Source organism: Cyprinus carpio, chromosome B2 (genome assembly GCF_018340385.1).
Source record: "Cyprinus carpio isolate SPL01 chromosome B2, ASM1834038v1, whole genome shotgun sequence".
Classification (NCBI taxonomy): domain Eukaryota; kingdom Metazoa; phylum Chordata; class Actinopteri; order Cypriniformes; family Cyprinidae; genus Cyprinus; species Cyprinus carpio.
The window spans coordinates 27,887,804-27,914,501 of record NC_056598.1 but is presented as its reverse complement, the minus strand read 5'-3'; the positions used below and the strand labels follow the sequence as shown (position 1 = coordinate 27,914,501).

At 35.9% G+C, this 26,698-nt stretch overlaps 3 protein-coding genes and 1 long non-coding RNA gene across 5 annotated transcripts; 1 reads left to right on the top strand and 3 right to left on the bottom strand.

Annotated features, from left to right (window-relative positions):
- Window positions 1-326: 326 nt before the first annotated feature.
- On the bottom strand, window positions 327-9,576 carry LOC109074402. The gene is made up of 7 exons (XM_042718990.1): window positions 7,980-9,576; window positions 6,740-6,828; window positions 5,284-5,592; window positions 1,701-1,955; window positions 1,397-1,531; window positions 711-751; window positions 327-621 (listed from the first exon to the last, which is right to left on the bottom strand). Coding segments are annotated over exons 1-7 (891 nt in total). The 5' UTR covers window positions 7,982-9,576; the 3' UTR covers window positions 327-561.
- A 3,898-nt stretch (window positions 9,577-13,474) lies between these two features.
- On the bottom strand, window positions 13,475-16,228 carry LOC109062774. The gene is made up of 6 exons (XM_042718989.1): window positions 16,119-16,228; window positions 15,225-15,533; window positions 14,763-15,020; window positions 14,462-14,596; window positions 13,768-13,808; window positions 13,475-13,678 (listed from the first exon to the last, which is right to left on the bottom strand). The coding sequence occupies exons 1-6, from the start codon at window positions 16,183-16,185 to the stop codon at window positions 13,598-13,600; spliced, it is 891 nt and encodes a 296-aa protein (XP_042574923.1). The 5' UTR covers window positions 16,186-16,228; the 3' UTR covers window positions 13,475-13,597.
- Window positions 16,229-17,682: 1,454 nt separating this feature from the next.
- Window positions 17,683-26,261, top strand: cactin. 2 transcript variants are annotated; one of them, XM_042718969.1, is made up of 10 exons: window positions 17,683-18,156; window positions 19,233-19,752; window positions 19,879-19,974; window positions 21,942-22,087; window positions 22,165-22,327; window positions 22,476-22,590; window positions 22,908-23,100; window positions 23,197-23,319; window positions 24,092-24,435; window positions 25,431-26,261. In XM_042718969.1, the coding sequence occupies exons 1-10, from the start codon at window positions 17,870-17,872 to the stop codon at window positions 25,919-25,921; spliced, it is 2,478 nt and encodes an 825-aa protein (XP_042574903.1). In that variant the 5' UTR covers window positions 17,683-17,869; the 3' UTR covers window positions 25,922-26,261. The 2 variants fall into 2 exon arrangements, with proteins under 2 accessions (XP_042574903.1, XP_042574902.1); XM_042718968.1 differs by having other exon boundaries at window positions 24,089-24,435.
- LOC122136273 lies at window positions 23,220-25,433 on the bottom strand. Its single transcript, XR_006154063.1, has 3 exons — window positions 24,794-25,433; window positions 24,069-24,462; window positions 23,220-23,352 (listed from the first exon to the last, which is right to left on the bottom strand). It is a non-coding gene; the product is annotated as an uncharacterized LOC122136273 (long non-coding RNA).
- Window positions 26,262-26,698: the final 437 nt, after the last annotated feature.

Below are 26,698 nucleotides of genomic sequence, written 5' to 3'. Positions count from 1 at the left end.
CAGGGGGGCGTGGACGAGTCTCAACTTTTATAAAGAATATCTCTTTGGATTTGAGACTTTAGTCTTTGCAACTTTACTGATCTTCTTTATTCACCAAGAGCTTGTAACACTCCAAAGAGAAAGGAGAATTTTAAATCGCATCACATGACCCCTTTAAACATTTGTGTTTCTTGAAAAAGGTGGTTTCTTACAAGTGGCTAAATAGAAAGGCTGTCGGGACATTAAATGTCTTCATGTTAACCAGGTCAACTCATCTACTCACTAGTCCAAAAATAAAAACGCATTGTGTTTACAATTGTGCTCTTGCAAACTAGTCTAACCCAAAATTTCCAACTTGTGTATTTTATTGTCATATAATAAACTTTAAAATATATTGAGTTTTTTTTCAGGCATTTAACCAAATCCCATTAAAATCTACTGACTTCAAAACAATGGATTTGAAACAAGAAAGAAAATCATACAGGTTTAGAACAACATGAGGTGAGTAACTTATGACAGAACCTTCACTTTTGAGTTAAGCTGTTTGTGAGTCTTTAGCATTCATGAAGGTGTTTGGTGTCATCATACTGTACAGTAGGTAACGGTGGTCCATGTATCTCCTGTCATCTTCCGAATCAGAGTCTAAAACAAACCATCACAGAATGTCAAGTGAAACACAGTTAATATTCATTTATTATCTGACGTCTGCAGGAATATTATTTAAATCTTACCTCAACATCATCATAGTCTTTATCATCAGCCTGTTTAACATCTGAGAGATCAGAATATAAATTTACTTCACAGATTACAGGTTGTGTGGAAATATGTTTGTTTGCATTTGATTCTATCAAGATTTTAGACTCAAAAAGGTGAGATTTCTCTCATGTAAGACAGACTGACAGTCTATACGTTTAATATTAATATTCTGGATTCACTAGACTACTCTTAATATAAAAGTGTATGACAGACACTGTGAGAAAGTTTATTTTTAAGAGTCTGTGTAGTATTTATAAAGTCGAATGGAACCTACTGGTCCAACTTTATAAAACAGAGGGTATGAAATTTAAAATAATGTTTTGAGTATTTGTTGCAAACATCAGCAACCATTTAGTTCAGTTAGAACACAAGCAAAAATCTGAAAAGAAAAGATCTCTGTCACTGAAAAGATCACTCTGTGCATTTAAATTTAGAGAAATGCTGTGCACCTAAAGGAAAATGAATTATAAACCTAAATCTATAGAAAGTGAGACAAAACTAGACACAATGAGGTATCTTGGTTTAATATGCTACAGACCAATCAAATATTAGCCTGTACATTAATCATTTAGTACTAAACTTCTCAACTTTTTGTACTACATAATCAATTTCAAGTTTAAATAGGAGATAATTTCTTTCAGTAAATTTGAGATGGACAAACCTGTTTTATTCTTGCAGCAACAGTAAAGAATCAAACCAGCAAACACTATCACTCCCACAACAACACACACAATAAGGAGCACAAACATGAAAGTTGGGCCATAGTAGAGTGTGATTGGCCTTTCATTCTCTGAGTCTGAAAAGTAATAAGAAGAAATGTAAAAATCAGTCTATAGTAAGTTTACAGTCTGTTAACGACTATCATTATAAATCATCAGAAAATGTAGCTTGTAATGTGTAAACCAAGAACAGAGATTTGATTTGTGAGATAAAGACTAGTTATCAATGTTGAAACAGACATTTACCGTCACAGAGCTGTGTGATGTTTATTCTGGCTTGTTTCCAGCTGACAGGGTTGCTATGGTTACAGATTATGTATTTCGTGCTGCAATCCAGGATGAGAGTGTTGATCTGTGATGTCACTTCCTGTGGAGAGCATCTGTTGTTCTGATAGCTAGAGTTAATCATGAGCTCGTGAGCTCTGCATGTGAAGTTCACAGTACAGGAGTCACTGCTGAACCTGTTTGAGTTCACATTCAGGACAGGAGCCTGCACAGCATCTGAAACACGCATTTACCCCAAGATCACATTTACAGTTTACAGCTCAGTGTTTTATTATTATTATTTAATAAAAAACCTTTAAACATTTGTTTTGTTAAATAAAGACAACAGTAATGATGCTGTAAACTGTACATTAAAATCTAAACACAATGCAAAGTGTAATCATGATCCAAAATATTTCTTTAACCATGTATTTTTCTGTATTCTCTATGTAAAATGTTTTGAACAAAAATGGTCATAAGGACTCCAGCTGTTGTTTTGCTTTACAGTTTTTCTCAATCCATTTGACACTTTTCTCCAATGCAATGTACTTGTTCTCAAAAAAAATTCCACAGCCATCCAATCACAAAATTATCTTAACCAAACAGTTCAACTTTACTGCAAAATGAAGCACTGCAATGTTTTTCTAGTAAAGTATTAATTAAAAATAAATATTCAAAACATCAAATCTATAATCGTTTTCTCTATTGATTATAAAACACATTCAGCTGTAGAAGCACAAATATGCTAAGGAAAATACGTTTATTGCAATTCTTCAACAGAATATGCTTTTACCCATCAGAAAAAATGAATTGCCCCTTTAAACTTAAAATCTGTTTGTGCCAAATTTAGCAGCAAGAACTGCAAATAAACTTTTCTGAAAACTACAGATCAGTCTTTTACAGCACAGTGGTGGATATCTATCTATCTATCTATCTATCTATCTATCTATCTATCTATCTATCTATCTATCTGTCTGTCTAACAGACTATCAATAAAAACATAACTACAAACCTGATTCCAAAAAAGTTGGGACACTGTACAAATTGTGAATAAAAACAGAATGCAATGATGTGGAGGTTTCAAATTTCAATATTTTATTCAGAATACAACATAGATGACATATCAAATGTTTAAACTGACAAAAACTTATCATTTTAAGGGAAAAATAAGTTGATTTTAAATTTCATGGCATCAACACATCTCAAAAAAAGTTGGGACAAGGCCATGTTTACCACTGTGTGGCATCCCCTCTTCTTTTTATAACAGTCTGCAAATGTCTGGGGACTGAGGAGACAAGTTGCTCAAGTTTAGGAATAGGAATGTTGTCCCATTCCTGTCTAATACAGGCTTCTAGTTGCTCAACTGTCTGAACTGAGCGCTGATAACAACTTGGGTTGTCCTCGTCCTCTTTAGTCCCGGATGACATGGCGTCCCAGTTTTCCAAAAAGAATTTTCAAATTTTGATTCGTCTGACCACAGAACAGTTTTCCACTTTGCCACAGTCCATTCTTAATGAGCCTTGGCCCAGAGAAAACGCCTGCACTTCTGGATCATGTTTAGATATGGCTTCCTTTTTGACCCTATAGAGTTTTAGCCGGCAACGGCAAATGGCACGATGGATTGTGTTTCACCGACAATGTTTTCTGGAAGTATTCCTGAGCCCATGTTGTGATTTCCATTACAGTAGCATTCCTGTATGTGATGCAGTGCCGTCTAAGGGCCCGAAGATCACGGGCATCCAGTATGGTTTTCTGGCCTTGACCCTTACGCACAGAGATTGTTCCAGATTCTCTGAATCTTTGGATGATATTATGCACTGTAAATGATGATAACTTCAAGCTCTCTTGACTTCTTTCTCTGAGAAACTCCTTTCTGATATTGCTCCACTATTTTTCGCCGCAGCGTTGGGGGAATTGGTGATCCTCTGCCCATCTTGACTTCTGAGAGACACTGCCACTCTGAGAGGCTCTTTTTATACCCAATCATGTTGCCAATTGACCTAATAAGTTGCAAATTGGTCCCTTAAAAACTGTTCCTTATATGTACATTTAACTTTTCCGGACTCTTATTGCTACCTGTCCCAACTTTTTTGGAATGTGTAGCTGTCATGAAATCCAAAATGAGCCAATATTTGGCATGACATTTTTTAAATGTCTCACTTTCAACATTTGATATGTTATCTATATTATATTGTGAATAAAATATATGTTTATGAGATTTGTAAATCATTCCATTCCTTTTTTATTCACAATTTGTACAGTGTCCCAACTTTTTTGGAATCGGGTTTGTATCTATCTGTCTATCTATACACGTGTGTTTGTGCGCACACGTTTTTGTGACATCAGGACACAGATTTGTATAATGAAAAGGGTATGACACAGGTATTACAAGGAGATGGTGACTTTTCAGGACATTACCCCATGTCCCCACTTTTCAAAACGCATATAAATGACACAGAATAGAGTGTATTGAAAATCTGAAATAGCACAAAGTTTCCTGTGAGGGCTAGGGTTAGGTGTAGGGTTGGTGTAGGGCGATAGAATATACAGTTTGTACAGTATAAAAACGATTACGCCTATTGGATGTCCCCACTTTTCACAAAAAAAAAAAAGTGAGTGTGTGTGTGTGTTTGCTGTAGGGAAATTCTGATTTCATCTGAAATGAAAATGTCCACTTCCTCTCTGTCCACGTCTTCTAACATTTTCTTCTCTTGCTCTTTCCACTACACCAGTGCCGTACTCTCTACTCATCTATTCTTCCTTTCCTTCTCCTCTCCTGTTTTCTCACATCCTCCTCTCTGCTCATCTCTTTCTACCTGTTCCATTCTTCTTCTTCTCTTTCATAACACCCCTTTCTCTACCCACTCCACCACCTTGTAGACTAACACCACTTTCCTTACCCCCCCTCCGTTTTTATTTTTATTTATATTTTATTATTAATTATTTATTTATTTTTGAATATTCATTCTTGCTCTTTGTATACTTTCCCTTTTATTATTACTCTAAAGCAATTCTGATAAATGTGCAAGCGATTAGGAAAACTGCATTTCCTGTGTTGAGTGCATGATTAACTGAATAGTTATCAGTTTAGGGCCAATCAAAAATATACCATGTTCATTTTATAGAATGACAAATACCAGAGTTGTGTTTGTCGTGGTTGGGCAAATAGTACATAAATGTTTGTGATTTGTGTAAAACCTTTTTTTCAGATATTTTAAAGTATTGGTTGGTCGTATTAACTATTGTGAAAACATTTGAGAGTTTTTTTTGCACATTGTTTTGAGAAAATTATTTGCATAATTTGTCATTTGTATGAAATTAATGAAAGAGTACAATCTGTTCAGGACAATTACAAAGTGTCACAGTGTTAACTGTTTTGAGAACAGTGACCTGAGTTTGGAGAAATATGTGTAAAATTGATTGAGAAAAACAGTAATTGAAGTTACAGAAAAAAACTGATGAATTAAAAAGTGCAACAAGCTGGTTTAAAGAAAAAAGTGAAAAAATTAACAAATTGCTTTTATGCGTTTAAACACATTCAATCAGACAAAGAAATCAGACTCACCTATAACAGATACTCTGTATGTAACAATATCGTTCTCTGATTCTCCACTTGCTCTTGCTCTGTAGAGTCCACTGTCTGTCTTCTGCATGTTCTTCAGTGTCACAGAGAAGGTTTTATCATTAAAATCCACTCTGTCCTTGTAGTAAGGGTAAAGTTTTACTTTTTTAGATTCATTTGAATATCTAACTAAATTCTCTGATTTATCTTTTGTCCAGTATAAATCATCAAACTCTGGTAGTTGTTGTGTCTGTATATTCAGTTGAACAGAAGCTCCTGTCTGCACAAACACAGAGATCTCAGCACTGAACCCTGAGGAGAGAGACACACACAGTTCAGAACATTTTACACCCCCATCTCACCCCATGTTATCAACTCACATTCCTGTATTTGGTGAAATAAATCATAAGAATCATTGTTTCAGCAATTCGTTAAGGCTGCACTCACATTAAAATAAATGTCCTTAAAGACACAAGACAAAGGTAGATTTATTATCAGTGCGCATTTATCAAGTAGGAAAATCCTATAAATATCTCTGACTGAAACACTGTATTAGAACCATGGACAAATACATGGCATCATAAGAAGTCTAGTGTTCCAAACGTCACATAGTGGTTTATCATTTTTATAGATTTGTTAACTGTTTTAGAGTGAAGATCTTTACATTCATGTATCAAATTTCATCAAATGACTGATTACATTCTGGAGTTAAAGACATTTTAGGCAAATAGGCAACAAGCTACATTTCTTTGCCCACTGGCACCCATTCTGAAAAAAACGTTCAACATGTGTTTGCTGATTTTTGGCACTATATGACACTCCAGACTACATGAAGAATAAATAGCACATGTGAACTAATGTAAATATACATTATGTATATAAAATCTCTATGATTCATTGTTCATGCAGTATAACCAAAGTAACTCATTTGAATGATTTTATATGGATTTATAAAATCTCAATAGCTCTAGTACCACATTGTGCTTTAACCCCTAAATAGTGTTTCAAGAAACAGTAGCCAGAGAATCATTTTTGTCTTCCTTTCCTTAATGTAACAGAAATTATACATAAAATCTGTGTTAGAGACTATCAGCCTGCTTTACTTCCCTGTTCTAGCCTGTTTTCTTCTAGATGACGTTTGAAACTTTATTTTAAAGCTCTGATCGTATTGCTTCTGTACGAATAATAAAAGCATCTGGATAAAAGCATTAGCTAAATGAATAAATGTATATGTGCAGATACTCTGCTTGAGATGTTATGACAGACTGATAATGACTGTTTTTCAGAAACATTATAATTACAATGACAAGACTTAGTCTTAGCAATTACTATTGTTTAATACATGAGACAGACTATAGACAGTAGATTATCAAATGTGTAAATTTTGACCTGTGCAGCAATCACCATAAAGTTAATCATTAATAAGTAATTAAATTAATCATTTAATTGAGTTTATTACCGGTGATACTGATGAGGAGAAGGATGAAGGATGCAAGCAGACGATCTACTGCCATTGTAACAAACATCAGAATGACTGGTGTTGCTGTCCTGGAAAAGGAAGTTGAATATGTGCAAACTGATGCTCGGTTTTAACAGCTTCCGACCACAGACAGTGAATTCAAAATTTTTAACGATTCTCTCCTTGACAGTTGCTTATTTATTGCTTTTTAAAGCAACATAGTTTAGATCAAGTCTAATTTGAACCAGGTAAAAAAATAAATAAAAAAAAAGACTATAATAATGAAGGAATGTATGCCGAGTTGCTATATCCTTCATATTGATATTAATTATATTATTACATTATTTCTTGTTTGACTATTAATCAAGTTATGGCAAGAGTAAAATGTGTAACCTTACGTGGGCTTATGAGATATTAAAGAATCCTGCTTTATGCTGTACTTCTACTCTCTAAGATGATGACTTCATAGTGTGTGTGTAACAAACCATACTGATAAAATTCTAGCTAGGGCTAGGTGGCCTTGAAGTTCTGATATGTTTTCTGCTTATGTGTGTTAGTATCTGTCTGTACAGGGAGAAGCTCAGACAGTCCCAGGACAAACATTCAACTGCCAATGCCCAGCATATCAGATATACGTCTTTAGAGAGTTTATCTAGGTTTTGGAACCAAACAGAATTTTGTTGACTTATGCATTGACGCAATTAGTATCCTCTGTCAGGGTATAATTGTTGATGATTTTGAATTGTACGCAGTGCGGCCTACGAACTCCATAGTGAGTGTTGAAGCTGACTTCTGCTGATGAAACTACAAACCATGTTCTTCAGTAAATTTTTATTTAATTGTACGCATCTCTGACTTCTGGTCTTCATTCATCATATCTGGTCCTTGGGTTTTAACTATAAATTCCCCTACAATAACTAAATAGATTTAGCCAACTTCCCTACAAACACACACACACACACACAAAAACAAAAAAATAAATACACAATGGTGTGCAACGACTGTTGCCAAAGCAAAAAAAAAAAAAAACACGAGACAACACTGACCACCATTCTCAACACACTAAACCATTTTGTGTGTGCGGTTTAAAGTTTGAAGACTTTATTTAGAGCTACTGAAATTGGTCTCGTGCATTGGCATCACTACGAGGAACCAGAGACACTCTTCCTGAATCTACAGGGCTATTTTGGGCTTTGTGTGAAATCTTAAGAAAGAGGAACAGACAGATAAAACTACTTACATTGAAGATAGTGCAGCATTATTCTTCAGTTGATCACATGCAGAAAGAACTTTAAAAGAGACACGGTAGATGAGATAGTAGTGTTACATAAAACACAGAGACTCCGAAGCCTTTATCAGGTGCGCAGTGCTATTTACAATGAAGCTGCGTATTAAGACTTGTTCTGTTTTCAGAAAATCATTTGATGGACAACTCACTTTTTGTTCAGGTTTTTCTGTACATGTTGTACTTTTACTTTAAGTTGGCACAGTCTGGTTGGTTGAATTGTGAGACGTGTAGTGTACATTTAATAGTTTAATTAATAGGTTGTTATACTGATCAATAAACATTTTTCTTTTCTTTGGACTTTTGATTGTTTTCTGTTGTTTGATGTCAATTATTATTATTATTATTATTTTTACAAAACTTATGTAAGAAATTGCTAGAACAATAAAATGAGTTGCTCTGTTTTTAACATTTTCATTTGACATTATATTTCAGTCTTTGTGGCTGGTGTAAATTTTATGAGCGAGTAGATGGCAATCTTTTCAATATTCTGAGGCACTGAATCTTATCCCGGTACAATGATGGGATAAATGACTTTCCTGTTTTTGCAAAACACAGTAGAAGATATTTAGAAAAATGTTTTTGTGACAAAAAAATGTCAATAGAGCGCTGCAGTGATGACATACCTGTTTTGTAAGCAAAACCCAGAACTTTGCATCACCCTGATTCATTCAACAAAAACCCAATAGGCTTTTTCCACTGGCTTTTGGATAATTGCAGAAAATAAGCTCAACAAAAGTACATAATTCTTCATGTTTAAGTCATCATGATAATCTTCACAAATTAACACAATTTATATGAATTTTGAAGCCTAAATACAATCGCCAGACATCAAATAATGCTAACACATTTTGTGTGTGGTTTGATGTTCTGCAGTCAAACACTATTTGCAGACATCAGCAAAGATTTTATTTAGGGTTACTGAAATTGGTCTCATGCATTAACATCACTAAGGAACCAAAGACAGTCTGTCCTGTAAAAGAATTCAGGCTATACACTAACACAGTGGTGTTCAAGTACCTGAATGCCATACTCAAGTAAAAGTACAGATAAATGACTTTGGTAGAAGTTGAAGTCACCGCTTAGAATATTGAGTAGAAGTCTTAAAGTATGTTATATTTATTGTACTTAAGTATGAAAAGTATTTTTTTTAATCTTAAACGTACTTAAGTATTGAAATGGAAAATGGAAAAGAAGCAAAATGGAAAAGAAGCATATATATATATAAATGTTCCTACACAGCTTAAGCAGCAAGATTGTGTTCAGTTTTCTTCCATTTTGTATTTTTGGAGAATAAGAAGCCCTTCATCCGGTACTTAGTGTCTTTCATTCCAACATAAGAAAACATTTCTGGAATCTGCATCTGAAATAGCATTTAGCCTACAGTTTAATGTATTTCAGCGGAGACATGGATCCATTTAACATGCAGTTACAGATGCATAAATAGGCTTAATGCTTTGTTTTTAACATAAAACGTTGAATACTGATATTTTAAATAATTTAAAACGTAAAAAAATTTTTTTTGTCGAAATATGAAATTAAAACCGCCAGCAGGTGACAGCAAATGAATGTTAATGAGTGAGTCATTGAGATTCAACCGATTCATTCAAACGGCTAAATCATTCAGAAACAAAGCATTTGTGTTAATGAGTGAATCACTGAATCATTTATTAAACCGATTCGTTCAAAAAGCTGATTCGTTCAATAAGTAAACACCATCCATTGCTCAGAGACTCAAAACAGTGCTGTGATCTTTGTTTGGAACTATTTTTGTTAGCAAAATTGAGCAAAAACTAGCAATATTATGTCTAAAATGTAAGTCACTTATTGCTTATTGCGTGCACTCTGTGTGTGATTTGTTGATATAGCCTACTTGATAACATCAGATTGCACATCATTACAACAACACTTACCATATTATCGCAGAAGATGTACTGTATATCGCACACCCCAGCCTCGACTTGAGCGGAAAATGAAATCATCCGCGGTTGTGCATGGCGCGCACTTGTTTGCACATGAGCAAAGGCGTTTTTATGAGTATTTTTACCAGAGGTCGACCGATATATCGGTCGGCCGATATATCGGGACGATATTTGTCATTTTTTTTATATATCGGCATCGGCCGATATCCGTGTTTAGTAGCGCCGATTTAAATTCAGGCACGTCGGCGGGCAGCCCCGTGTTATTGGTGCGGTGGAAAGTGCTGCTGCCGCATGTGAAGGACCCCAAGCCAAAACTTTTGGAAGATTCAACAACAGTCCTGGGAGATAAAGGTAGTCAGAGAATTTCACTCTGTAAATGAGGTGGAGTAGGTGGCAGTTCTCACAAACACTGCAGCGTGATTGAGGGCTCCGTTACTCCGCCCCGCTCACAGACAGCACCGTGCTCGGAGAGACAGCTGTCCTGGAGCAGCACAGAACAGTGAATTACGTTTGTTCGGAAGCATGGTTTAATGCAGACAATAGCCAGGTTTCCATCCAACTCATTTGCATTTAGGGATGTCAATATTTGATCATTTCCATGATCGATCGTCGTTTAAATGAACAATCAATGAATAAGCTTAATGCTGCAAAATGCGTCTGCAGCGGTATTATTATGTGCAAAAGCCAGTCGGAAAAAAAACAAGCTTTCTCACCCGAATTTAAAGGGGTTTTAGTCTGAATAAAATGCTAGTAGCAGGACTGTAAAATGATTATGTGATTATGATCATTTGATAAAATGAAGGGAGCGCGCTGTACATTAGAGATCATTTTACTTTGTTGACTGTTTTCCGTCAAGGAGACCGCTGAATGCGCCTCTTTAAATAGTTTCGTGGTGCTCGTTGTTGTATTTTAAAACGCAATTGCAATGTTTTCAAATGAAACTATAGTATTAAAAATAAAATTATCCCAAACGTAACTGTGGCGCATGTGGCTGTGCTGCGCAGTCCGTGAACCGCTTTTTTCACATTAAACATTTTATGCGATTATTAATGACCAGTACTTTATTTGATCCTGTTCTGCAAAATGTTCGATTTTGAATTTTTGCATTCCGGTAGGCCTATTTGTTTTAAAAAAAATCCTGCATTTACAGTGCATTAGATCGTGACAGTGGGTGTGTGCGTGCAGACGAGGACGAGCGAGCGAGCGCGGGTTTGGCTAGATGTAACTTATTTGGAGGTTATTGCTCACGTCTCGTTCTGCACATATCCAAATTTTTCCATATTCGCAATGTATCTGAATGTTAAACTATAATATTTTTTATTTTTTTAATGTAAACTAGACGGAAAAGATCATCCTCTTCACATGAGCAAAAACGTCCTTGGCATAACAGCAGAGTGGACTGGTATACTACGGTCTATTTAAACTGACCAGTGTAACCTTTCATATGTCTCATTGACAGAACTTAATCTTAATAATGAAAAGACTGCGATGTAAGTTTGAAGTTAGAATGCACTTTAGATGTTCTGTGTCATTTATACCAAACACAAATGTTGCTGGTTGCTAGTGTGTTTGCAACACTACTATTATTTTATTTTTTTATATATATTATTTTTTATTTTTCAGTTTAATTGATTTTTATTTATAATTTTTTATTTGTTTTATTTAAATGTATATTTAAGTTTACATTTATGTTCCAACAAACTTGAAAAATTCTGCTTGATAAATGCTCTAAAACTTTTATGTAAATGATTGACTTTATATATTACCTGTTTTATATATATAATATATATATATATATATATATATATATATATATATATATATATATATGTATATATATGTTACCTGTTTTATATATTTAATACTTGGTCAGTTTATTGATTTGTTTGGTTAACTTTAGATATTTTTTTTTAATTTGTAATACTGTGCAGTGCACAAAATTAAGATTCGAGAGATGGTTCAAGTCAGTGCTCAATAAATGATGATAAGTTTAGAAATGTTGTGCATCCACTTATATTAGTAGTGTGACATTTTTAGCATGCAAATGAGGGGGAAAACTTCAAGATATCGGCCCTAAAAATCGGCAGCACATATCGGCCATCGGCTGACCCTGACCTCTAAACATCGGCATCGGCTATAGAAAAATCCATATCGGTCGATCTCTAATTGTTACCTACATTACACCACTGCACTAACAGTTAAATCTTAGGTGTCACCACCACTAAGCTACTGGCAACTTTTTAAATGGTCAATTAAAATAATAAAAACCCAACTTTAAATAAAAAAAAATAAAAAAATAAATTTAAAGGGGTCATATGATGCTGCTAAAAAGAACATTATTTTGTGTATTTGGTGTAATGAAATGTGTTTATGCGGTTTAAGGTTAAAAAACACATTATTTTCCACATATTGTACATTATTGTTTCTCCTCTATGCCCCGCCTTCTTAAATGAGTAAATTTTTACAAAGCTCATCGCTTTGAAAAGCGAGGTGTGCTCTGATTGGCCAGCTATCCAGCTCGTTGTGATTGGCCGAAATGCCTCAAGCGTGTGATGGAAATGTTACGCCTCTTAACATATTGTGATGCCTTGTCCTGCCGGAGTGACGAGACAAAAACATAAAACCAATTATTAACGTGATATAAACATGATTTGTAGTCGTGTCTTCTTTTGGAAGTCAAAAACAGAGTAATTTCGCTTTCTCAACAAAACAGTGTCACACATGGCGGCCTTGAGTGAGCAGAGGCGGGCGGCTTGAGGCGGATTCTACGCAGGAGCGTACCTTGTGCTTGCGGCAACCACATGTGACGACCCCAGGCTGGACTCGCTTCGTCCACGGTGCAAAGTTGATGTATTTCCTCAGCGACCAGCACGGATCAGCTCCAGGTATGACGAAGCAGATATCGTCCTCTTTTGGAAGGCCAAACAAAGTAGTTTCTCTTTCACAGTGAAACACACAGCGTCTATATGACATGGCGGCGGCAACAACAATACTACAACAAGAATAAAAGGTACAACTTCTTTCTTTGTGTGAACATCTGGGCAGCGTTATGCAAATCTTCCCTGATACTGACATAGAGATGTGGGGGCGTGTTAGAACGAGCCATTTCAGGGGGATGTAGACGAGTCTCAACTTTTATAAAGAATATCTCTTTGGAAATTCAGACTTTAGTCTTTGCAACTTTACAGATCTTCTTTATGCACCAAGAGCTTGTAACACTCCAAAGAGAAAGGAGAATTTGAAATCGCATCATATGACCCCTTTAAACATTTGTGTGTCTTGAAAAAGGTGGTTTCTTACAAGTGGCTAAATAGAGAGGCTGTCGGGACATTAAATGTCATCATGTTAACCAGGTCAACTCATCTACTCACTAGTCAACTTTTACAGTCGCATTGTGTTTACAATTGTGCTCTTGCAAACTAGACTAACCCAAAATTTCCAACTTGTGTATTTTATAGAGTGTAGAGACAAAAACAAAAAAAACTTAAAAATTTTTCCAGGCATTAAACCAAATCCCAATAAAATCTAATGACTACAAAACAATGGATTTGAAAGAAGAAAGAAAATCATACAGGTTTAGAACAACATGAGGTGAGTAACTTATGACAGAACCTTCACTTTTGAGTTAAGCTGTTTGTGAGTCTTTAGCATTCATGAAGGTGTTTGGTGTCGTCCTACTGTACAGTAGGTAACGGTGGTCCATGTATCTCCTGTCACCTTCTGAATCAGAGTCTAAAACAAACCATCACAGAATGTCAAGTGAAACACAGTTAATATTCATTTATTATCTGACGTCTGCAGGAATATCATTTAAATCTTACCTCAACATCATCATAGTCTTTATCATCAGCCTGTTTGACATCTGAGAGATCAGAATATAAGTTTACTTCACAGATTACAGGTTGTGTGGAAATATGTTTGTTTGCATTTGATTCTGTCAAGATTTTAGACTCAAAAAGGTGAGATTTCTCTCATGTAAGACAGACTGACAGTCTATACGTTTAATATTAATATTCTGGATTCACTAGACTACTCTTAATATAAAAGTGTATGATAGACACTGTGAGAAAGTTTATTTTTAAGAGTCTGTGTAGTATTTATAGAGTCGAATGGAACCTACTGGTCCAACTTTATAAAACAGAGAGTATGAAATTTAAAATAATGTTTTGAGTATTTGTTGCAAACAGCAGCAACAATTTAGTTCAGTTAGAACACAAGCAAAAATCTGAAAAGAAAAGATCTCTGTCACTGAAAAGATCACTCTGTGCATTTAATTTAGAGAAATGCTGTGCACCTAAAGGAAAATTAATTATAAACCTAAATCTATAGAAAGTGAGACAAAACTAGACACAATGAGGTATCTTGGTTTAATATGCTACAGACCAATCAAATATTAGCCTGTACATTAATCATTTAGTACTAAACATTCTTAACTTCTCAACTTTTTGTACTACATAATCTATTTCAAGTTTAAATAGGAGATAATTTCTTTCAGTAAATTTGAGATGGACAAACCTGTTTTATTCTTGCAGCAACAGTAAAGAATCAAACCAGCAAACACTATCACTCCCACAAAAACACACACAATAAGGAGCACAAACATGTAAGATGGGTCATAGGAGAGTGTGATTGGCCTTTCATTCTCTGAGTCTGAAAAGTAATAAGAAGAAATGTAAAAATCAGTCTATAGTAAGTTTACAGTCTGTTAACGACTATCATTATAAATCAGAAAATGTAGCTTGTAATGTGTAAACCAAGAACAGAGATTTGATTTGTGAGATAAAGACTAGTTATTGATGTTGAAACAGACATTTACCTTCACAGAGCTGTGTAGTATTTATTCTGGCTTGTTTCCAGCTGACAGGGTTGCTGTGGTTACAGAGAATGTATTTCTTGCTGCAATCCAGGGTGAGAGTGTAGTTCTTATGTGATGTCACTTCCTGTGGAGAGCATCTGTTGTTCTGATAGCTGGAGTTAATCATGAGCTCAGGAGCTCTGCATGTGAAGTTCACAGTACAGGAGTCACTGCTGAACCAGTTTGAGTTCACAGTCAGGACAGGAGCCTGCACAGCATCTGAAACACACATTTACTCCAAGATCACAATCACATTTTTTTTTTTTTTTTTGCGGTAGCAGATAGATCCTGACTTCAAGACAATGTGCCAAAAGCTGGTCTAAATGTGCACATATGTAAAACTGAAAAACTGTTCGTAAACTGCACTTATGAATTGTCTTTTATGCAGGATCACATTAAATCACACAAAGAAATGAGACACACCTATAACAGATACTCTGTATGCGGCAATATCTGTGTTTATTAATCCAATTGTTCTTGCTGTGTAGAATCCACTGTCTGCCTTCTGCATGTTCTTCAGTGTTACAGAGAAGGTTTTATCATTGAAATCCACTCTGTCCTTGTAGGAATCGTGAGGTGTTACTCTTTTGGAATCACTGTTATATCTAACTATACTCTCTGATTTATCATTCATCCAGGCTAAAATATCAAACTCTGGTAGTTGTTGTGTCTGTATATCCAGTTGAACAGAAGCTCCTGTCTGCACAAACACAGAGATCTCAGCACTGAACCCTGAGGAGAGAGAAACACAGTTCAGAACATTTTACTCATCCATCTCACTTCATGTCATAAAACTCACACTATACACACCATTTGGAAAAACTAAACAAATCATAGGGTTTCATAAGTAATACTACAAGCACCTCTTAACAGTCCAGGTGACATGTGAAAATAATGTTTATTGTTCACTTTTTCATAAAAGCATGAAACTTGGTGCACTTCGCCCTACACATTTTCAGAAATGCAACCATCACAACAACACCTTGTGGTGGCCATGGTTTTACTTTCCGCCGTAACTAAATTATGAATTTTGTATCATATCTCCTAAACCTAAACCTATGTTTTGATGGTCAAGGATTGCAATGATATCATACAGCTACAACAACATAAACTGTTCAGGTGAACAGCTAATGGAGAAATCAGCAATGTGAGAAGAAAATCCCAGTATCACATATTTACAATAGTATCATTGTAATCCTTTACCTAATTGCTTTTTCCAAATATAGCACAAATTAAATTATAAATAAATCATTAGAAAATGACAAAACATAATATCAGAAATTTAAATGATTGCATACACATTTATTAATTTATTACCTGTGTTAGAGATAAGCAAAAGGATGAAGGTTGTAAAAAGATGATCGACTGCCATCGTAGCAAACATCAAGACGGCTTATGCTGTGTTCTTAAAACAGGAAGTTGAATATGTGTGCAATGACACAGAGGAGCCTCTTCATTACTCCTCCCACCACAAAGAGCTCAGTTCAACATTGGTTTAATAACAGTAAGAAGAGGGAGGGGTGGGGGGTTACATTTAGAAAACTTTCCTATGCGCGCGTGCACACACACACACACACACACACACACACACAAACACACCGACATCGGTGTGTAATGACTTCTGCTAAGACTGAAACTGAAGGAAGGACTGACCACCATTCATCACATTGTGTGTGTGTGGTTTGAAGTGCTTCAGTCAAACATGATTTGCACACATTAGCAAAGACCTTATTTATTGGGAGAGATGACTCTCAACAAAGCAATAGCATTAAAAGTGCTATGAGAAAATGTGATGATCATTCTTATACTGAGTTCTTTTACAACCAGCAGTGAGTGGTAATGAAGCAGCCTACATGGAATCTTGATAATGTAATCACTTTTAATTCAACTAAATTGCAATTTTAAAAATGCACAGTATCATATTTTTAAAAAGTGTATTATTAAGTTTATTTTATTTGGATTAATGTGTTGTATGGTGATTTATTTCTCTTCAATTGTATAAATAATATGAATCTCTCAGTCTGTGAGGACTTACAGTTGTGTTTATGTTAGCCTATTTTGTTCTGTTACAATGCTTGAAATGCAAAAAAAAAAAAAAAAAAAGTAATTCCGTAACTGCATCAGGAAGTTAAAAGACGAAGAAACGGCTGTTTCTCAATATGCGTTCTTTAGCGATCTTGCGTCCTGTGTTCTCGCTATACGTCATCATTAACCGTCGAAGTTCAATTCCAATTCTCAAGAACGCAAGTACAGAGGACGCATGAAAGTGCCCGGATCTGTTCTTGATATCGAGGATGCATCGAGTGCAGACTTGAGAGAATCGAGCAAAAATAAAACACATAAGACTCATAAAACACACCTTTTACGTACGCCTGTAAGCTTTAAACTCGCTCTCGCAAATGCTTGACGGCTCTCAAAAGTAAACATTTAGCGTTTTGTTTTACTTAATTTTAATAAAGATATGAGACCCGGAGAAAGTCTGCAGTATTTTTACTGGCATATTAAAATTAATCTTAACATAGTCATAGTTAAACATATAACACTGTAAAATAAAACGTTATACAATTATATGTAAATAATATCTATAATAGTATAATATGTTTGAATAAGTTATGACATTTGTTTGTAATGTTATGTTATATTTATGGTTCATTGGCCGCTGCTTATACTGTGATTATGCGGTCAGTTAACCAAGAACGCAGCACATCTCAATACGTGCGTTCTGTGTTCTCGCGTCCTTCCGAGTTCGTTCTTCCAAGGAAGCTTGGCAAGACCGGTCTCAACGAGAACACAAGTCCGTACTAATATTTCTTAAAACTTATAAAAGGCGTCAACATCTCGCCTCAAAAAGGACCCCATTGTGAATCCCTTTATTTTGCCTGCTAGAAATTATACGAATATTTGTGAATACTTCTGAACTGCGCATTTTCTCAATATCAGCTTACAAAATCAATATTGCTTCATCTTAAGTATTATCATATAATTGATTTGAGCGACATAAATATTGCACACATTGTAAACTACCTATTTACGCGACAAGGCGCAGGCGGACCTGAAAACAACAAAACATGGGCTCGAAGAAGCATCGTCGGAGCCGATCGAGGTCCCGCTCTCCAGAAAGATCCCGCAGACATGTCCGCTCGCGCTCGCCGGAGGACAGACACGGTCGGAACCGCTCTCCCGTGAAAGGTCCTCGCAGACGAGCGCGGTCTGAGAGTGGCGGCTCCAGGAGCAGCGGAGGATCCGCGGGCCCCAGCCGACACCGAGGGAGAGAGTCCGGCCGCTCCAGCGACTCTGACCGCGAGCACAGAGACACAAGAGCACCATCACACCGAGGATCGAGAGACAGAGACAGGTACTTAAAACATCCATAAACTGAAAATTCAGCAATCCTGTAAGAATTTCAGTTTATATAGTAGGAGGGGGTCCGTGGAAAAGTTTAAAGAAAAAAATGTGACAAAAAGTATTTATGTATGAATGACTGAATCAGTATGATAGAAATAAATATTTGAATATTTAGTTAAGTAAAAATATTCAAAATAAAAGTTATATTAAAATAAACAAGTAAATACATAAATAATTCATCTAACAGTGCAGTGCACAAAACACAAATAGCTTTTTATATTATTAACATAATTTCCCAAATATTATATAGTAATTTTATTTAATTTAATTTTTAAATATATGATCACTTTATATTTTTGTTGTTTTTAACATACACATGTTTTTAACATAAGAAATATATAATATATTATAATAGCAAACAGTTACACTTATTCTTTGTTTCACATAATTTGAACTGTACAGTTATTTATATTTGCCTTGTTCTGTTCGTTCTGTATTTGACCGATTTAACTACAATAAAGTGACTACAATAACCATAACAATTGATTTTAAATACAATAGCACAATACAGTGCTAATATACATTTAATAGGCAACACAGTGCAAGTTTATTTATAAGGCACATTTCATACACAGTGGTAATTCAAGTGCTTTACAGAAAAAAAGTTAGATTAAAAAGGGTCATAAGAAACAAAAAATGCAATAAAAAAGTAAGAAGCAAAAAGTGAGGAAAAGAATAAATTATTAATAGTTGAGGGCTCATTTCTGCATGTTAATTTAAATCAATAAACATATTAAGCTGAGTACACCGGTTATAATTTAAGAAACACTAAATGGTTCATTTATTAATATAGTAGTTAATTATAACTAAAAAATAAATAGTTTTAAAATTATATTTTAGACATTTAGATTATAATATATTTTTTTAAACTGTAAATTGAGCCTTTATATAAGAAACTATAAGAATGCCTTTGAAATTTTAGGATGGAGGTCATTCGCATCAGGATGATTATATTTCGGAATCTGTGGCATCTAAAAGATTGAAAACTGCTGATTGTGAACAACATTTTTTATTTCTTTGTTTAAGCTCTTCAGGTGATAGTCGCAATAATCAGAAGAAACATAAGACGAAGAAGAAACACAAGGATGAAAAGAGCAGCAGGAGGAGGAGCTCCAGCTCAGAGTCCAGCGTGGAGCGAAACAGAGGCAGAGATGGCAGGAGCAGCGAGAGAGAGCGGAGGAGACGACAGAGCAGGAGCTCCAGCCGAGAGGGGGGGAGGAGAAAGAGCAGAGAGAGGGATCTAGACAGACGTAGACGCTCTGAATCCAGATCCTCGAGCTCCTCGAGCTCCTCTGCTGACTCTGATCAGGGAGGCAAGACCACACAAGGATCCTCCTCCACCAAAGAAGACAAGAAGAAGCAGAAGGAGATGATGAAGGCGCTGGAGACCCCGGAGGAGAAGAGAGCCAGACGTCTGGCCAAGAAAGAGGCCAAAGAGAGGAAGAAGAGGGAGAAGATGGGCTGGAGTGAAGAGTACATGGGCTACACCAACGCCGACAACCCGTTTGGAGATAACAACCTGCTCGGGACCTTCAAATGGCAGAAGGTGAGAGAGATGTAATGGATCGCAGAGGTCCAATGTGTGTTGATATTGCAGATGTTTCACTGAATGTCTGATTGGGACTTAACAGAAATAAACTTCGTCTACTGTATGTGTTTGTGTGTTTCTCAGGCTCTGCAGAAGAAAGGCATCGGGCATTTGTCAGAAAAAAATCTGAAGGAGAGAAATAAACACATCCAGCAGGAAAACCGCAGGGAACTACAGAAGGTACTAAACATTTTTGGGAGGAATTGGGGATTTTTAAGTGGATTTTGAAATGTAATAAAAAAATTACTACAGAAAAATACACACACACACACACACACACACACACACACACACACATATATATATATATATATATATATATATATATGAGAATTCATTTTTTTTTTTTGCTTATGTATCAAGTCTTTCCTCAAATTAGTTCCAAAATAAAAATCCCTGTAAGGATTTTAAAATGTTAATAAGTGATAAAGACAAATGAAACAAATTTTAAATATTATTTTTGTTTACGGTGCTCCTGTCAAGTTTAACAATTTATTATTATTTTTTTTTAAATGTATCTAGTATTTTTAGTTATCCTGAAAGGAGGCACCGTAAACTAAAGTGATACTATTTAAAAAAAGTTTGAATAGTTATTAGTATTTCTGAACACTGAAACATAATAGAATTGGGAATTTTTAAGGGGATTTTGATTTTAGAATTGAATTAAGTATTAACAGAATTCAGAAATATAATGTGTACTTGATAAATTAAAAAAAAAAACAGGAGACAGGAGGCGCACCATAAAGCAATATATCTAATAGTTATTAACAAACATACATAAATGCTTATAAGGACAGTAGTTCATTTACTTGAAAATATAATGTGACAGCATATAAATCAATTTTTTTGACATTTATAATGTATAATATATACAGTGGAAATCAAAATTAGAGAACAATCTATAAATATTTTTTTCCCCCACTGAAATATTGGTAATCTTCATCGCTCAAAATTTGAAGGAATATTAGCTGTGGGTATACCACTGTTCTACTAACATTTTTGACAAAAGGCATTTCAACATTAACATTTATTTTGTGGAAAACACAATAATTTAAATTAGAGAACAGTAATCACGAAAGACAATTACAACTGAAACTTTGGAGGGCTACAGCTGTCAGAAATGAGTAGCAAGTGTAGAGGCCCTTGCTTTGACTGAGTTCAGCGCAGGGCTCGCCGCTTACCTTTTTTCCAAGCAGCAGGAGCACATTAAAAAAAACTAGGGGCGCAATGCAAATTTTTCAAATAATGTATTTTAGCTTAATAAGGGGATATAAGGAGACATTTACAAACACAATCATTTAATTTATCAGAATAGAGAAAGTACAGAAAGATTTTTAATAATTTTGCTTTAAACTCTATTTAATGGCTAATTATGTAATTATTTAAAGTTAGTTAAAGCAGGTTAAATAACTAATGATGTGCAATAGCTAATTGTTGCAGTAGTTAATATTATTTGTTAATGTTGGTTATAAATATACAACTATTTATCATTAGTTAATTTTAGCTCCATTAAATAATATTAGCAGACACAACTTTTGATTTTATAATGTATTATTGAAAGTTAAAATTAACATGAACTAAGATTAATAAATGCAGTTATTGTTATTTCATGTTAATTTGTGTCGTTGACTAATGTTAATGGAAGCTGTTAAGTGTTACGAACAATAATAAGGAATCAGTCAATAAATAGATAGGCCATGTTTTAGGTTAGATTAAAACAAAAGTCTTTAAGTATTAATAATTTTGTGCTGTGGTGAAGACTAAAGTGAATATAAATGTCTAAATGACTGTTTGAAACAGAAAGTAGCGCAGCGCATAATTGTAATTGCGATTAGAAATTCGATTAATTGTGCAGCCCTACTTCTACTCCTGTTAGGATATCGTCAGATTGGACTAAGTAGTGACCTTGAAATTTAGGAAATTGTTGGTTGTACTTTAGTTTTGATCTCCACTGTATATTATATATAAACATATAAAAACATAGTAAAATATACTGTTGATTAGTTTCTCTAATTAAATGTTCTCTCACGAAAAAGTATTGTATTTTTGTATTATTTAAAGTCTTAAATGCTGCAGCCAAACTGCATTTGGGAAATGAAGTAAAGAGCAACTGAAGTGAAGTAAAGGTGTGAGATCTGTGTGTTCAGGTGAAGCAGCTGCGTCTGGAGCGAGAGCGGGAGAAGTCCATGCGCGAGCAGGAGCTGGAGATGCTGCAGAGAGAGAAAGAGGCCGAACATTTCAAAACGTGGGCGGAACAGGAGGACAACTTTCACCTGCAGCAGGCCAAACTGAGGTCACGCTCTTCAGACGTTTAGTGTTTTCATACATGCATGTGGACCATTTGTAACACGTTTCTGTGATGTGATGCAGGTCTAAGATCCGTATCCGTGACGGCCGAGCAAAGCCCATCGACCTGCTGGCTAAATACATCAGCGCTGAAGACGATGATCTGTCGGTGGAGATGCATGAACCGTACACCTTCCTCAACGGACTCACCGCCACAGACATGGACGACCTGCTGGAGGACATCAAGGTGTGTGATGACCAGAGAGATCATTTTAACACGCGATTGGGCTGCCAGTTCAGACATCTTTACACAAAATAGGATTTTAATGTTAAGTAACAGTCATTTTTACACAAGCTCAATGATGATTTTGATCTGGTTGTGTTTCTGGCTGCAGGTGTACATGGAGCTGGAACAGGGCAAGAACGTGGATTTCTGGAGGGATATGACCACCATCACTGAAGATGAAATCAGCAAATTGCGCAAACTGGAGGCGTCAGGCAAAGGACCAGGTGATGTGACGACCCGCACTATTACGTTTACAACCTAAATGTTGTAAAAATAAATACATTTATAATCTCACATAAGATTTATTTTTCAAATAAATGCTGTTCTTTTAAACTTTCTACTGTTTTTTGACTGATTTTGAGCAGCAAATTTGTATATTGAAATGATTTCTGATTCATGAAACAATGAAAATGTATTCTCTGAAAATGTTACATGGGGATATATGAATATTATGCAAACCTAATCATTATGGTATTTAGTATATTTAAAGAAAGTCCAGTGCACAACCCCTCATCCATCTCTGTTTTTGGTGTCATGTCAGGTGACCGTCGTGAGGGCATAAACACATCCGTCAGCACAGACGTGCAGAGCGTGTTTAAAGGGAAGACTTACAGTCAGCTTCAGGCTCTCTATATGAACATCGAGAATAAGATCCAGTCCGGAGGCTCCAACCTGGACGTCGGCTACTGGGAGAGTCTCCTGCAGCAGGTGCGGGTCTACATGGCACGAGCCAGGTGCGTACCAGACTAGTCACTAGTAACTGTCACGGGCCTCTGGGGATTTTTAGACTTCAGTGATATCTTACCCTATTGGTCTGTGTGTGTTTGTGAGCTGAGAGAACGGCATCAGGACGTCCTGCGGCAGAAGCTGTATAAACTCAAACAGGAACAGGGTGTGGAGAGCGAACCACTTTTCCCCATCATCAAAGAAGAGCCGGAGAATGAGCGGCCCATGTGAGTGATTTCACGTCCACCTGACCATTCTGACTGAGAAATGTAAAAAACAAACAAACAAAAACTTTATTTTTTTATAACTATTAATAATTATATTTCCAAGATGGAAAAACAATTATATGCACAAAATCTAAATAAAATTTAAATTTAACTTTAATCTCAAATGACCAAAGTTATTCTTGAAATGTACCTAAAATATTTTTTAAATAATTACTTTATCCACTCTGAATCTAAATGCTGATTTTATGGCCGGAAAAATGCTAAATTACTATATTTCTGAAATAGAAATTGAACACAACCTTAAACATGCAACTAAGTGTGGTTTTGTAACAAACTAGTATACTATCATTTGAAATGATAATTGTTGCATTCTGTGTACTGTATTTTTTTAATGTTTTTTTTAAAGCATGCATATACAATAACATACTTCCTACTAAGCAGTAATGGTAATATGTCACTGATTCCATGGTGATAGGAAATCTGCAAATATCAGGAAATATTTTATTGTAGTATTTTAAATATATTAGATAAAAATATTAAAATATTTTTATATGTATTTAGGCCTGGAAACATCATGAAAATGTGATAATTTTATCTAGATACTCCGCTCTAATGACTCAAAATTTGACTTCTAAACTAATTTTAAAATGGATCATCACCTGAAAATGCACTATAAAATATATAATATTTCAAAATGACCTTATCACAAATTGCTTGATGCTTTTAAATCCATTACATTTGAAACATACCCAATTTGTGGTTTGTCCAGTAGCCCTACAGCGGCGGAGTCTGCAGATGAGGAGCCGGGCAGCTCTCAGCAAGGTGAAGATAGAGACAGACGGACCAAGAGGCTGGATGAAGGAGAGGGTGAGCGGTCTGGAAGGAGCAGTCCTGAGAAGAGGAAGGGAGGAGAGGAGGAGGGAGAGAAAGATGAAGCACCGGAGGCCGTGTTAACAGAGGAGGATTTGATCCAGCAGAGTCAGGCGGAGTACGACTCCGGCCGCTACAGTCCCACCCTCCTGCAGCCCTCAGAGTTACCGCTGGACACACACGTCATCAACGTGGAGGAGGACCTGCAGAGACTCGTGCTGGCCCGGACACAGCTGCAGGTGACCGGTGCGTATCGCTCTCTTGCTTCTTATACTATAGTCAAATAACACACACCACATGCTTCAAGATTTCAGTAATAGAAGTGCAGCTGGAAGAAAGGTAAAATATGAACTTGGAAAGATGAAAATAATGTGTGCACTTTCACTGTATAAAATTTTTATGGATAATGTATAGAAGGATGTCATTTTTTTTAATTGCCACCCTGTTGCATCTCTCTACTCAATTTCCTACTGTTCTGCATTGTGTACCAAAAAAAGGGCAAAAAATAATTTCCTGCATACTGGGTGCAGAAAAGGCAAAAATAGAATGTAATTTCAACATTGGCCAGAAGGAGGCACATTTTTCTCTACCTTTTGTTACTCACCATGCTGTATCAAGGGGATGAAAGTGCAGGAAATAGACTCAGGCACGCACTTAAATTCACCTAAAGGTTAAAAGAGTTTGTGGTTAGAAAGATACGTAGAAAATAAAAAAAAAATTGGGGGGTTACAAACAGCAGAAATACAGGAAATTGATTCAAGGAGGCACTGAAATTCACCTTAAAAACAGCCTTGAATGCTTCCATTCTAATGGACTGATGGTTACAAAAGAACATGCTTAACTTGAGATATTTTCAGGCTCCCATCTAAAGTTGTGAATTTAATATTTTTAACATATTTGCGAATAAAGCACTGTTTCCATTCCATGCAGTGTGATTGGTTCATTGGTTAGTCCAGTTATGCAATCACATAATCTGTTGAGGCAAAATCTTTTGTTGCGCATCAAGGACATTTTCATTGTAGTTTATGCACTACAATTTAAATTCAGTCCATCCATACATGGAGGGAAACCAAGTTCTAAATTAAGAAATTAGGAAATTAAGAATTCAGTAATCTTGAAGTATGTCACTGTAAAGATTCTTTACTGTTAGGAACATAAACCTATTTTAGCGTTCACATTTGTAAACGCATCTGTCAAGTTTCACTCATGCTAATGCTAACTTGTATTGTCTCTTTGAACAGGCGATGCAAATGAAAGCGCTGAAGATGCATTCGTGCGTCGCGCTAAAGAGGGCATGAGCGGCGACGAGGCCCAGTTCAGCGTTGAAATGCCTTTGACTGGAAAAATGTACCTGTGGGCCGACAAATACCGTCCACGTAAGCCCCGCTTCTTCAACCGCGTCCACACCGGCTTCGAGTGGAACAAATACAACCAGACGCATTACGACTTCGACAACCCGCCGCCCAAGATCGTCCAGGGCTACAAGTTCAACATCTTCTACCCCGATCTCATCGACAAGCGCTCGACTCCGCAGTACTTCCTCGAGCCCTGTCCCGACAACAAAGACTTTGGAATGTTGCGCTTCCACGCCGGACCGCCGTACGAAGACATCGCATTTAAGATCGTGAACCGTGAATGGGAGTATTCCCATCGCCATGGTTTCCGCTGCCAGTTCGCTAATGGAATCTTTCAGCTGTGGTTCCACTTTAAACGATACCGATACAGGCGATGAAGAGGACGAGGTTGAGTTGTATTAGCAAAGTGTGGATTTTCGGGATCACTGAACGTTCATCTTCAAATGCTGTAAAATTGGGGTAAATCTAGAAAAAGTAGTACAATCTGTTTATTGATTCCATTAGCATCTTCCGTTAGTGGAAGAACAGGTTTCCAACGGAATAGACCTTGTCCTTGTTGAAAATCCTGTTTTGTACATTTTCCGATTTGCAAGCACTTAGCTTGCATTTGATTCCTTTTTTTAAAAAAACGTGTTAGTTGGTTGAACTTGAAAATCCTATTCTTGAACTATTTGTTTTTGAGGTGATACATTAAAGATTTACTCATTTTTAATTGTTTAACGTTGTCATTTGTGCTCATTTTTTAAAATAAATTTCACACCTTGACATTTAAGTTGTTCATTGGAAAAAGCTGTTTACAAATTTTACAGCATTTTAGTTACATTAAAGTTAAAATAAAGTTTCTGCAGTACATTCATGTAAAAACAGGTAACATAAGCTGCATTTCGAAACTTTGAGTCTGAGATGCAGTCATTTGACACTTGTCTTGGCATTCTGGAGATACAGGAAGCTCATTCTTGTCCATGTGGAGTTGCCTTTAAAGGCAACATACTTGGATTGAAGCAACAACCACGGAAGGTTTTAACGAGATGGCTTGCAGATGTCCAGAGAAAGACTCTAAATAGTCTCTGCCTCAGACTTAAGGGCTCACGGGTTTTTTTTTTTTTAAAGCAAGTCCACCTGAAACAAAATCATGTTTACAGGACACCAGGTTC

Bases quoted from the DNA above. Each gene is read 5' to 3' on its own strand.
- cactin (XM_042718968.1), top strand. From the start codon at position 17,870: ATGGGCTCGAAGAAGCATCGTCGGAGCCGATCGAGGTCCCGCTCTCCA. The intron at 19,975-21,941 runs GTACTAAACATT...CTGTGTGTTCAG, and splicing joins ACCGCAGGGAACTACAGAAG to GTGAAGCAGCTGCGTCTGGA. The intron at 22,328-22,475 runs GTGTGTGATGAC...TTCTGGCTGCAG, and splicing joins ACCTGCTGGAGGACATCAAG to GTGTACATGGAGCTGGAACA.
- LOC109062774 (XM_042718989.1), bottom strand. From the start codon at position 16,185: ATGTTTGCTACGATGGCAGTCGATCATCTTTTTACAACCTTCATCCTT. The intron at 14,597-14,762 runs GTAAATGTCTGT...ATTACTTTTCAG, and splicing joins TACTACACAGCTCTGTGAAG to ACTCAGAGAATGAAAGGCCA. The intron at 13,679-13,767 runs GTAAGATTTAAA...GGTTTGTTTTAG, and splicing joins AAGACTATGATGATGTTGAG to ACTCTGATTCAGAAGGTGAC.
- LOC109074402 (XM_042718990.1), bottom strand. The intron at 752-1,396 runs GTTTGTCCATCT...CTGATCTCTCAG, and splicing joins TTGCTGCAAGAATAAAACAG to ATGTTAAACAGGCTGATGAT. The intron at 622-710 runs GTAAGATTTAAA...GGTTTGTTTTAG, and splicing joins AAGACTATGATGATGTTGAG to ACTCTGATTCGGAAGATGAC.